The sequence below is a fragment of the Monodelphis domestica genome, chromosome 4 (assembly GCF_027887165.1).
Source record: "Monodelphis domestica isolate mMonDom1 chromosome 4, mMonDom1.pri, whole genome shotgun sequence".
Classification (NCBI taxonomy): Eukaryota; Metazoa; Chordata; class Mammalia; order Didelphimorphia; family Didelphidae; genus Monodelphis; species Monodelphis domestica.
In genome coordinates this window covers 450,257,577-450,270,213 of record NC_077230.1, presented here as the reverse complement: position 1 = coordinate 450,270,213, position 12,637 = coordinate 450,257,577, and the positions used below count along the sequence as shown (strand labels likewise).

General features: G+C 36.3%; 1 protein-coding gene across 1 annotated transcript in view; it reads left to right on the top strand.

Annotated features, from left to right (window-relative positions):
* Positions 1–12,637, top strand: part of LOC100017223 (zinc finger protein 568-like) — a 28,468-nt gene that overhangs the window by 4,760 nt on the left and 11,071 nt on the right. Inside the window, exons 6-7 of the mRNA XM_056826318.1 lie at positions 11,546–11,672; positions 12,408–12,503. Of these exons, the coding sequence (XP_056682296.1) occupies positions 11,546–11,672; positions 12,408–12,503 (223 nt within the window). The remainder of the gene's footprint in view (positions 1–11,545; positions 11,673–12,407; positions 12,504–12,637) is intronic.

Sequence of the window (12,637 nt, the reverse complement as noted above, 5' to 3'; positions counted from 1 at the left end):
AAAGGAACAAATTTAGAGAGTCTATGCTATCAAGAAGTTTATGTCCTACCGGGAGAAAAACATACACAGAGTATTTGTTAAGTATGTTTTTTTTTGTTCCTTTCTGTGTACTGCTTTAGCTACATTTGGAATATTTTGGCATATTGTCTTGATTCTCATTAGCATTTATTATTTTTAGAACATTTTCTTTTACCTTCTCATTATTCTGGATGTCATTGTTGATTGTCCATTCAGCTATATATCTTTTTCTTATGCTCTCTGAATTGTGGTTTTTACTTTATTATTGTGAATTAGATATATTGAATATTTCTGCCTTATTATATTTATTTGCAATTTCTTAATGCTGTTGTTGCTCGTGGTTAGTTTTTGTATAAGGATTTTTGATACTGAGAAATTTGCATAGTCTCATTACCATTCAGTATTACCATTCAGACTAACAGTTTGTGTGGGGGAGGGCCAACTGGGAGTGGCAGTTGGGTCTTGTGACTAGCACTTCCTTCCTGCTGGGTGCGTCCTGGGGTTGGAGGAGAGAGGAGCTTGTTCAGCCCAGTCTGGAGTGGCATGCTCTTCTTGGTTCAGCCCAAAGACACAGGCTTCTAAAGGTTAGAATTGTTCTTGTTTGCTTTCTGTGTACTGCTAAGATTCTGAATTAGAACAAGGAGAGTAGACGGGAGTGGGACAAACCCTCCGCCAGCCTCTGGCCTGGCCTCAGGTCTGAAGTTGAGAAAAACTCCAATCCCAACTAGTTATTAAACTTTGTGTTATTTGAATTCGCAGGCAGATAAGTGGACTCTCTTTTCTGATCATAGAGGGAGCTGAACTTCAGTTCAGTCATTCAAAGACAAACCGTCCTTATTGGCCCCCTGCTGTTTCCTCTCAGCAGGGGGCATCTCCCTCCCTTGCCTCACCAAGCAGTGTTCCCTCTCTCCCTTTAACTCCTCCTTACCCCATACAAACCTCCCATTTATCCCCCTGTTTTCCAATCTTCCTATTTCCTTTCCCAATAAATATTACAGTTTTTGGCAGAGCCAGCTAGGTTTTCCAACCTATTTTTGTTAAGAATTTGGGAAAAGGAAGCAACTGGAGGTTTCAGAGAAGTTGGGCCTGCATACATTTCAAAAGCCTCTGTGACTGTGAAAAGTAACCATTTTGAGAGCAGTGCTGAGTGCAACTAATCTGCCTAGTGATACCACGCCCAAAAGAAACCACTCCTCCTGAAGGGAGGAGGGGACTCTTAAAGGGCCAGACTTAAAAACATTTTTTTTTTCTGTTGCAAAAAGCTTTTCAAGATATAAGATGACAAAGAAACTATTACTTGCCATGGGTACTCTAGCCTGGATTGCATATTTCTTTTATATGTTTTTTGACTTATTCTTTGTCACGATTCCGGATTATATTTATTTTCTGCTTAGCATCTATGAAACTTTGCAATGGCTGAATATAAGTATGTATCGCTTGATTTCATTCATTCCCACATATGCTGGAGCATTATTCTTCTTAACCAAATTATACTATGCCCTAAAAAAAGGTGTACATCTAATTTTTGGGAAAAAAGCAAAAGATAATGAAATGGCTGTGATGATTTTAGCTATAAAAGAGGAGATGATGCAACTAAAGGAAATGATGAAGCAGCTGACTGAAGAGAAACAATGTGGCAAAGGTATTAACACACAACAAGACATACTTAAAAATAACAATGTAGTTCAGCAAGAAAATACAGATGGGGCTGAAGGTGGAATACCAATATTGCCACTAAGAGATCAAACAAGCCTACAACCAGATAGTGGCATAATTCATATTAAAAAACATAAACCATTTATAACAGCTGGCCTTGAAAGTCTAAAAAGACGGATGCCTTCCTGGTTTTCAGAACCAATGAGATGTTTAAAAGAATTTAAAAGATCAATTAGGCTTTATGATTCGGATTTCCAGGACACTGAAATTCTTCTCTCAGAATTATTTTCAAAAAGGGAAAAACAACAATTCATTGATGAAACTAGAAAAAATCCAAATTTAACATCATGGCCAGAGGAAGGAACAGACTTAGAGTTATCTAATAACGAAAATCTATGTTACCTAAGAAAGGCCAGAGAAGACTTATTAGAAGCAATGGAAAGTTTTTCAAAAAGACCAGTTACTTAGGGAAAATTTGAGAGATTGAGACAGGAGAGTGGGGAACATCCATCAAAGTTCCTCGATAGAGTGATTGAAGTAGCAGAGGATGTGCTTGGATTTGAAAATTTAACTGAACAAAATCTCCAACACATAAGGAGACAATTTGTGAAACGCAGTAACACACCTATTAGATCATATTTTAAACTCCAGTGCCCAGGTTGGGAAACACTAAGTCTGGAAGATTTAAGAAAAACTGCAACTTACATATTTTCAGGTCATAAAGAAATGCTAGAGGAAAAGGATGAAATAATAAAAGAGCTTAAAGCCAAGCTCAAGGAGGCAAATAGCACAAGTAAATGTAAAGAAATTGAAGAAATAAAAAATCTAGCCACTCTGCAATCGAACAAACCCACAAGAAATTACACACAAAGTAATCAAAGGAGAAATTTACCCAGATGTTTCCTCTGTGGAAAAATGGGTCACATGGTTCGAGACTGTTATTTAAAGGCACATTTATTCCAAGCTAATAACAAACCGAGGTCTTGGAAAAGCAACGTAAAGTATAGCAGCAATAATACACAAACAAATGCAAAATGTTGTGATTGTAATTGCAAGAAATCATTGCAAGCACCAAATTTAGAAACCATGGAGAGATACATCCAACAAGGAGCGAAGCCACGTTATTCGCAAGTAGTCTCAGGTGCTGCCAAACAAAGTCAGTTATGAAGCCAGGTGTATGGGGTAACATCAAAAGGGAAAAATGGGAAAGGAAAAAGGAAAAATGAAAAGGAAGGAGACTGCATGCAAATAGAACTTGGTGTTCCAAAAGCACAAAATAAAACTAAGGAACAGATGGAAGAAGAAATCCAATTAGATAATGATGTAACAGAGATTAAAGAGAAAATTTTTGGAACAGTGGAACAATCTACAAAGAAAGAAGGAACAAAAGTGGCAACAGTCTGTAATACAAAAACTGTAAATGAATTTATTGAAGCACATGAGCAAACAACAGAAGGGTCCAATGGGGAGGAAAATGCAATAACAGAAAACATTCAAATTAGCAGACCTCCTGGAGACAATGGCATGGAAATGTAAAAAATAGACTCGAATACAGGACTACAATCCCCATGAGCCTTTGCTCCACTTCCCCAGAATGCCTTGTAATCTCACCTGGGCCGAGATCGAGAAGATATTTAAGCAAAGGCTTTTGAAGGTCTGGGCCCTTTTGGACTTCCGTTTGGAGCAGAGGCGTCTCTTCCATGATGTGAGGTTATTTTTTCTAGGCCTCTGGCCTAGGCACATGTTTCTTACTTGTATATTCTTAATCTTTAACCTTTAATAAACCTCTAAAAAATATAGTACTCCTTGCAGAGAGTAACTAATTTCTACCTGCCTCAGTCTCCCCCTCTCCCCTAAATTTTAATCTTTACAGTGTTGGCGACCACTAGATTGGATGAGAACTTCTCAAAAAATTTTTAGCCTAGAGAATTTTTTTTTAAAGCCAAGGTTCTCCGAGATGCTTTTTAGAAAACCATCTTGATCAGCTCCTGCCTGCGGCCCTCTCCAGCTCCTGCTTCTGCTCCTGGCCTCTCACCTGGTGCCTGAGCTGTGCTCCAGCTCCCAGCCCGACCCACCCCGGCAGTCTGTCTCTCACCCATCTGGCTTCCGACCCAGCCGGCTCATCACCCAGATCCTTGGAGCAGATCGCTGAGGACTCATTGCGACCAGCTGGTAACAGTATTGGCCACGTGGGCGGAGGGGAGAGACCAGAGGGAAAGGAGACCGGGCAATTTTCCCTTAGGCTAAGCCTCCACGTGGCTGGGGGTATTGGCCACAGGGGTATCAGAGAGGGGAAAGACAGAAAAGACTAAAGAGAAGAAACAGATCTTTTCAAACAGAAACTTAATAGCAATGGGCTGTTTAAAAGGATTTTTGACTCTTCTGGCAGTTTCATTGATTTTACCTGCCTGTCTGGGAGCAGACTCAGCCCAAAGATTCAACTTTAATTTTGGGGAGGAAAATGGGTGGCCCAGCGAACTGGAAGCCAGGCCCAGAGACGGGAGGTCTCTAGTTAAAATCTGGCCTCCGATGCTTCCCAGCTGTGGGGCCCTGGACGGATCCCTTGAACCCCATAGCCTAGCCTTTAGTACTCTACCTTCGGACAATAGACATTTAAATGGATAATTAAAAACAAACAAACAAACAAAAAAAACCCCAAGGAACTTTGAAGAGACTAAAGGCTATATTCTAAGGCATTTCAGACTCTAATGGTTTATAAAAAAATCTCTGTATTCTATTGCATTTTTTGTTATGGTTTAACGTTGTGGTTTTAAGTTCATATATTACTGGATTCAATATTATTCTGCTTGAACTGAAGGTTGATTGAATTTATTTTGAATGTACTGAGTTTTGAAATTCTGTTGTTTTTCCCCTATAACTGTTGAACAAATATTGTTGTGAATAAGCCCATATATGAAAAAACAGCTTTTTTCTATTTTGCTGAGGATAGATGGACTTCAGAACTGGTTATAATTGTATTAACAACCTTGGAAAAATTTAATGTGCTTAATACCTCAAATGATTTGATTTTAAGGGTTTTTTAAATATGATTTTTGGAATTTTAACAATCTGGTTATTTTTGCCTGCCCCTACCACGAGGTAAGGCCCATTCTAGTAGCTGAAGTGAAATACATTTTATAACCCCCAACCTTCCCACATGTGAATGGAAGTTGGGCAGTTAATCTCAGGGCATTTGTACCCTTGGGAAAAGCCTCCAAGAAAAAGGAGCACCTTTATTTATGCTCTTCAGCTCACTATTTTACTTCTACCAGAATGATATATAGATTTCTTGATTATCTTCTAAACCCAAGATGAGTTTTACTTTGTTTTAAAAAAAAAATATGTTTATTACCAAGGTTGAAGGATTGCTCTGTTTGTAAAAATTGTGACAAATGTCCATCAATTCATAGGTTTTAAAAATGTCACACAGCAACTTATGTGAAATGTGAAAGTGTGTTTGTTTGCTATTGTAATTAATTGGGCTATTGAGAATTTCGGGGATTTTGATATCTACATATTTGTACTACTGTATTTTTAAAGATGAAAAAATTGTTAACCTTGTTCAATTCATTTGCCTTCTACTCACAGTGATCATGGCCAGATACAAAGAGGAAATGGATCTCATTTTTTGGTGAGAAAGCCTTGTATTTTATATTTTCTTAACTGACACAGAGTGTCAATGGTTATAAGCTATATTTTTGAATTTTTTAAAGCTCTTTTATTATTATATTTTTCTTGCATGTGCAATATACTCTTTTTCAGTTTTTTAATTATTTTTTCTCTCCTTTTTATATTTGAAGCACATGTCACCAGTATCAAGATTTTCTTTAACCTTTTGATTTTTAAGTTTAAGATACATTTGCTAATACATGCCCTAAAAAGCTTGTGACTATAAAAATTATGCCACTAATTATTTAAATAAATTATGGGACTTTGCTTTATGATTCTGTCTGATTCTAGGACAAGATATACACAAAAGAGCCACTGCATAGTGCCAATAGAGCATAAGGTCAAAGAGACCAACCAATCCTGGAGAAATTGACGTCACTTTGAGCCTAGACAAAGAGGACTTGAACGTGTTTGGGGTTCGAGGTTGCGGCTGTTTAACATGTGTTAAAAGCAGGTCTTCCTTGTTCCACATTCTACCAAGTACCTCAAACTTGGCTCCCGGAACCTTGGCTTATATACTCTGGTCCCCTTTTCTGCCTCTCATAGTGTGGTACCTTTCTGTAGTCCTGGCGCTGATTGGGTAAATGCATCATTACTTAGATCATTTTGATTGGGCCCTGATTCATGGACCTGTTATAGATTTATTTTTCTTCTACTTGGAATTTTTACACATAAGACTTTGATAGTCTATATTTTCATCCAGAAATTTTTCTTTTCTTTTGGATTTTCTGGTGTCTTTTTTAATATCTCTTGCCAATTGATTCATATACCCCATACCTCAGCCATGCATCCCTAACTGATTCTGAATCTTTCAATCACCCACAACACAGGGGAATGTAAAAAAATATCATTATTTAAATTGCAAAGTTTAAATTCTTTTTGAGAAGAATTTTAGGTAAAGAAGATGCTACTTCCCTGAATTCAGAAACTGAACTGTTGGAGAAGCCACCATGAAGAAGCCTCCAGACCACAAGTTGCACAAAATTGAACTTTGGGTGTGGTTGATTGAACATTTATTTGTATGTATACTTTTATGCCAAAGGGGACTGCCCCCTAACGGCTTTTTGTCAATGTGTTCAGAAATTATTGGTTTTATTCTTTTTTCTCTTATCCTCACACTATTGTAATCTTTTAAGTTTATTATGTTTTTATGATCCTTTTGGGGAAAAATTAATTTTTCCACAAATGATCACACGGGGGGATGTAAAAAATAGACTCGAATACAGGACTACAATCCCCATGAGCCTTTGCTCCACTTCCCCAGAATGCCTTGTAATCTCACCTGGGCCGAGATCAAGAAGATATTTAAGCAAAGGCTTTTGAAGGTCTGGGCCCTTTTGGACTTCCGTTTGGAGCAGAGGCGTCTCTTCCATGATGTGAGGTTATTTTTTCTAGGCCTCTGGCCTAGGCACATGTTTCTTACTTGTATATTCTTAATCTTTAACCTTTAATAAACCTCTAAAAAATATAGTACTCCTTGCAGAGAGTAACTAATTTCTACCTGCCTCAGTCTCCCCCTCTCCCCTAAATTTTAATCTTTACAGAAAGCAGGGATGATATTACAAAAGAAAATACCAATGACATAATAGAAAGTCTAGTTTCCTTTCCACAAAGTGCCATAAGTCCTCGAAGTAGGTGAGGTACATTCTAAAATTCACTTCCCCAATGTCAAAGAGGAAGGACCTAAAATTCAGAATGAGATGTGCCTACCTGAACATGACCAATGTCCAAATTTGTTTTGAACTATGAGAACTTACTTTGAGTTTGGGGTTTTTTTTTTCAATTGTTGTGTTGCAGAGGGGAGTAATGAGAGGGAAAGATAATAAATAGAAATGCCTCAATTAACCTTTTTTAGAGTCAATGTTAGTCTGACCCTCATTGACTAATGATTTTTTGGTAAAGATATTTTATTTTACCAATTACACATAATAACAATTTTCTACTTAAGTTTTCCAAAGTAATATGATCCAAATTGTTTCCCCTCCTGGAGATGGTTTTGATATGAGTTATGTGTGTATTATCATGCAGAACATAGTTTCATATTATTCTTTTTGGTAAGAGAATACTCGCATAAAACCAAAACCCCAAAATAAAAACCCAAATAAATGAAAGGGAAAGATAGTATGCCTTGATCTGCATTCCAACTCCAACAGTTCTTTCTCTGGAGGTGAATAGCATTCTTTGTCATAAGTCCCTCAAACTTGTCCTAGATCATTGTTTTGCTGAGAATAACTAAGTCTTTCACAGTTGATCATTACACAATATTACTGTTACTGTGTACAGTGTTCTCCTGGTTCTGTCTATTTCACTCTGTATAAGTTTGTGTAGGTCTTTCTAGCTCTTTCTGAAATAATCACAATTTGTTCAGCCATTCCCCAATTGCTGGATATCCACTTAACTTTCAATTCTTTGCCATCACAAAAAAAGGCTTCTATAAATTTTTTTGTACAAGGACATCCTTCCCCCCCCTTTTTTTATCTTGTGAGTATATAGACCTAGTAGAGATATTAATAAATAATAGTGGTGATAATGGGCATATCTGATTCACTCCTGATCTTGTTGGAAAGCCTTATTATTTATCCCTATTGCAGATACTTGTTCATGGTTTTAAATAAATACTACTTATTATTTTAAGGAAAGGCCCTTTTATTCCTATGCTTTCTAAAATTTTCAATAGAAATGGGTGTGGTAGTTTGTCAAAGGTTTTTTCTGCATCTATTGAGATGATCATTGATTTCTGTTAGTTTGATTATTGATATGGTCAATTATGCTGATTATTTTCCTAATATTATACCAGCCTTGGTCTAATATTAAACCACCTGGTCATAGTGAATAAACCTTGTGATATATTTCTGTAGTCTCTGCTAATATTTTATTAAAAATTTTGCATTAATGTACATTAAGGAAATTGATCTGAGATTTTCTTTCACTGTTTTTGGTCTTCCTGGCTTAGGTATCAGCACCATATTTGTGTCATGAAAAGAATTTGGTAGGACTATTTCTTTGCCTATTTTGTCAAGTAGTTTATGTAGTATTGGGATTACTTGTTCTTTAAATGTTTGATAGAATTCACTTGTGAATCCATCTGGTCCTGAGGATTTTTTCTTAGGGAATTCTTTGATGGCTTGTTCAATTTCTTTTTCTGAAATGACATTATTTAAATATTATATTTTCTCTTTTGGTAATTTAGGCAATTTAAAATTTTGTAAATATTCATCCATTTCACCTGGATTGCCAGATTTATTTTCATATAATTGGGCAAAATAGTTCCTAATAATTGCTTTAATTTTCTTTTTATTGTTGGTGAATTCACTCTTTTCATTTTTGAGACTGGTAATTTGATTTTTCTTTCCTTTTTTTAAAAATCAAATTAACCTGTGGTTAATTTTAAAAACCTGTGGTTTTTTTCAAAAACCAACTTTTAGGGGGCAGCTGGGTGGCTCAGTGGATTGAGAACTAGGCCTAGAGATGGGAGATCCTAGGTTCAAATCTGGACTCAGCCACTTCCTAGCTGTGTGGCCCTGGGAAAGTCACTTGACCCCCATTGCCTAGACCTTACCACTCTTCTGCCTTGGAACCAATACACAGTATTGATTCCAAGATGGAAGGTAAGGGTTAAAAAAAACCCCAACTTCTAGTTTTATTTATTAGTTCAATAGTTCTCTTACTTTCAATTTTATTAATTTTTCCTTTAATTTTTAGGATTTCCAATTTAGTCTTTAATTGGGGATTTTTAATTTGTTCTTTTACTATTTTTTAGTTGCATACCCAATTCACTAATATGCTTTTTCTCTATTTTATTGATATAAGTATTCATAGACATAAATTTTCCCCAAGAACTGCTTTGACTATATCCCATAAATTTTGAAATGTTGTCTCCTTGTTGTCATTCTCTTTAATGAAGTTACTGTTTCTATAATCTGTTCTTTTACCCACCCCTTTTAAATAATTATTTACCAATTAATTTTTAATTTGTCTTTCCATGGACCCTTACTGATTACAATTTTTATTGCATTATTATTTGAAAAGGATGCATCTATTATTTCTGTTTTTCTGTATTTGGTTGTGAAGTTTTTATGCCCCAATACAGTGTCAATTATTGTGTAGGTACTATGTAAAAACTGCTAAAAAAGAAGGTACATTCCTTTCTATTGTCATTCAATATTCTCCAGAGATTTAGTTCTAATTTTTCTAAAATTTCATTCACATCTTTCTTGTTTATTTTTTGGTTAGATTTATCTAATTCTGAGAAGGGAAGATTGAGGTGCCCCACAAAGTATAGTTTATTGTCTATTTGCTTCTGAAGCTCATTTAATTTCTCCTTTATTTCTTTTTTTTAAACCCTTACTTTCTGTCTTAGAATTAATAGTGTGTATTGGTTCCAAGGCAGAAGGGTGGCAAGGGCTCAGTAATGAGGTTAAAGTGACTTGCCCAAATAGGAAGTGTCTGAGGCCAGATTTGAACCCATGACCTCCCATCTCTAGATCTGGCTCTCAATCCACTGAGCCTCCAACTGCCTCTTAATTTCTCCTTTAAAAATTTAGAGGCTATACCATTTGGAACATATATGTTTAGTATTGATATTACTTCATTGTCTATTGTACCTTTTATCAAAATGTAATTTCCTTCCTTATTAATAGTTAAATCTATTTTTGCTTTAGCTTTGTCTGAGATTATGATTGCTACTCCTGCTTTTTTTATCTCAATTGAAGCCCAACAGATTCTGCTCCACCATGTTATCTTTACTCTCTGTGTGTCCCCCTGCCTCAAATGTAGTTCTTGTAATCAATGTATGACAGGATTGTAGTTTTTAATCTATTCTGCTATCCACTTCCATTTTATGGATGAGCTCATCCCATTCACATTCATAATTATGATTACTATCTGTGTATTCTTCATCTTATTCCCTTTTTGACCCTGCTCCTTCTCTCTCCTTTTCCTCTGTCCCTTCTCACAAGGGTCTTGCTTTTAATCACCTCTCCCAATTCTCCTGTTATATTACTCCCCTTTCCAATTCTCTATCCTTCTCTAAGGGTAATATAGGTTGCCATAACCCGATAAATATGGTTGTTATTCCCTCCCTCAGCTAATTCCAATGGAAGTAAGGTGTAAGCATTCCTGTCACCACCCTCATCCTCCCTTCCACCATAATAGGGTTTTTTCCATACCTCTTTAGGTGATATAATTTATCATATTTATCCCTTTTCTCTCAGTACAATCCTCTTTTTCACCTTGGATTTTTTTGCATATCATCCAAAACAGCTTACTTCCACACCCTCTCTCTATGTATTCTCCATCTAACTGCTCTGATATTTAACTGATAATGATAAAAATTTTAAGAGTTACAAATATCTTTCTGTGTTGGAATATAAGCAGTTTAATCTTATTGGATCCCTTAATTTTTTTCTTGTTTATCCTTTTATGCTCCCCTTGAGTTTTGTATTTGTACACAAAATTCTATTTATATGTGGTCTTTTCATCAAGAATGCTTGGAAATCTGTTTTATTAAATGACCATTTTTACCCCTGAAAGAATATACTCAGTTTTGCTGGATAGGTGATTTTTAGTTGTAAACCTAGCTCCTTTGTTTTCCAGAATATCATATTCTCATTCTTCTAATCCTTTAAAGTAGAAGCTGCTAAGTCCTATGTAATCCTGACTGTGGCTCCATGATATTTGAATTCTTTCTTTCTGACTGCTTACAGTATTTTCTCCTCAGTGTAGAACTCTTGAATTTGGCTATAATATTCCTGGGAGTTGTCATTTCAGGAAGTGATCAATGAATTCTTTCAATTTCTATTTTACCCTTTTGTTCAAGAATACCAGGACACTTTTCTTTGATGATTTCTTGTAATATGATGTCTAGGCTTTTTTTTATCATGATTTTCCGGTAATCCAGTAATTCTTAGATTGTAACTCCTATTTTTTCTAATGATATATTTCATATTTTCTTTCATTCATTCTTTTGATTTTGTTTTATTATTTCTTGATTTTTATGAAGTCATAAGTTTCTAATTGCCCAATTTCAATTTTTAATTAATTCTTTTATTCTGTGAGCTTTTGAACTTCCTTTTCTATTTGGTCAATTCTACTTTTTAAGAAACTCTTTTCTTCATTGGATTTTTGGGGCTCTTTTCCTAAATAACTGACCTCCATTTGATGGATGGTCTTGAGTTGAGCAGGAATGTGTTTCCTATTTCAGGAAACACTGGCATTCAAGGATGTGGCTATAGACTTTACAGAGAAGGAGTGGAGGCAGCTGCATGGCTCTCAGAAAGATCTCTACAGAGATGTGATGCTGGAGAACTATAAGAACCTCGTGTCTCTGGGTAAGGGCAGCTTTCCCCTGAAAACCTATCTGTCCTTTGAAATGTATGTTTAATTTAACTTTCCAAAAGGTCCTGGAGTATTTGAATTACTTACCTGAGTTTTAAAAATATATGTAATTCATGTAATATTTGGAGATTCCTAAGTCCTTCAGGATGAAGGTATGTATACCAGTTTGCATTCATATTGTACTTTAAGGTTGATCATTCCACGAAAGTAACTTGTTTTCTCTCTTAGATCGAAGTTGTCATGATGCAAATCCAGAGAGAGACAGAGAAAGAAGAGAGGGGGAGAGGGAGAAAGAGACAGACCCAAAAACAGAGAGAGAGCAAGAAAGAGATAATATTTTTAAGTAGTGCCAGGTACTGTGCTAAACTTACTGAGCTAATAATGATAGCTCCTACCCTCAAGGAACTTATATTCTAGTGGAGGAAGACAATACTTAAACATAGCTAGAAAAAAAGGTGGAGGAGGGGTCCCCATGCTAGGACAAAGTTATGAAAGGTTCCTATTTTCTTAGCTGGGGGGAGTGGGTCAGTTCAGCTTAATTTTCTGCCTGAGCCCACATAACTGATACATCTCTCCATGCTTCCTATGCATACAGTACAAAGAATCTTTTGTACCCCAGTCTGGACCTTCCCAACATACCTTCTTTTCCTTAAGGAAATAAGGGTTTGAGACCTCACTGTGAGATGTCTTTCTCTCCTTCCCCCTTTCCTTTCTTTTCTCATGAGCAGGGCTCCTCATTTCCCAGCCTCATGTCGTCTCCCAGCTGGAGAGAAGCAAAGCACTATGGATGCCAGAGGAAGACGTTCCCCAAAGCCTTGGTCCAGGTGAGTGAATGACAACCAGTCAGAGAGGGATCTTTCTGTGTCACAGCTGAGCTCCTCAGTCATGAGGATGTACTTCTGAAATATTGCCCCAGGCTAATGAAGAAATATGGAGATAGCCCAATATGAAGTCTCTG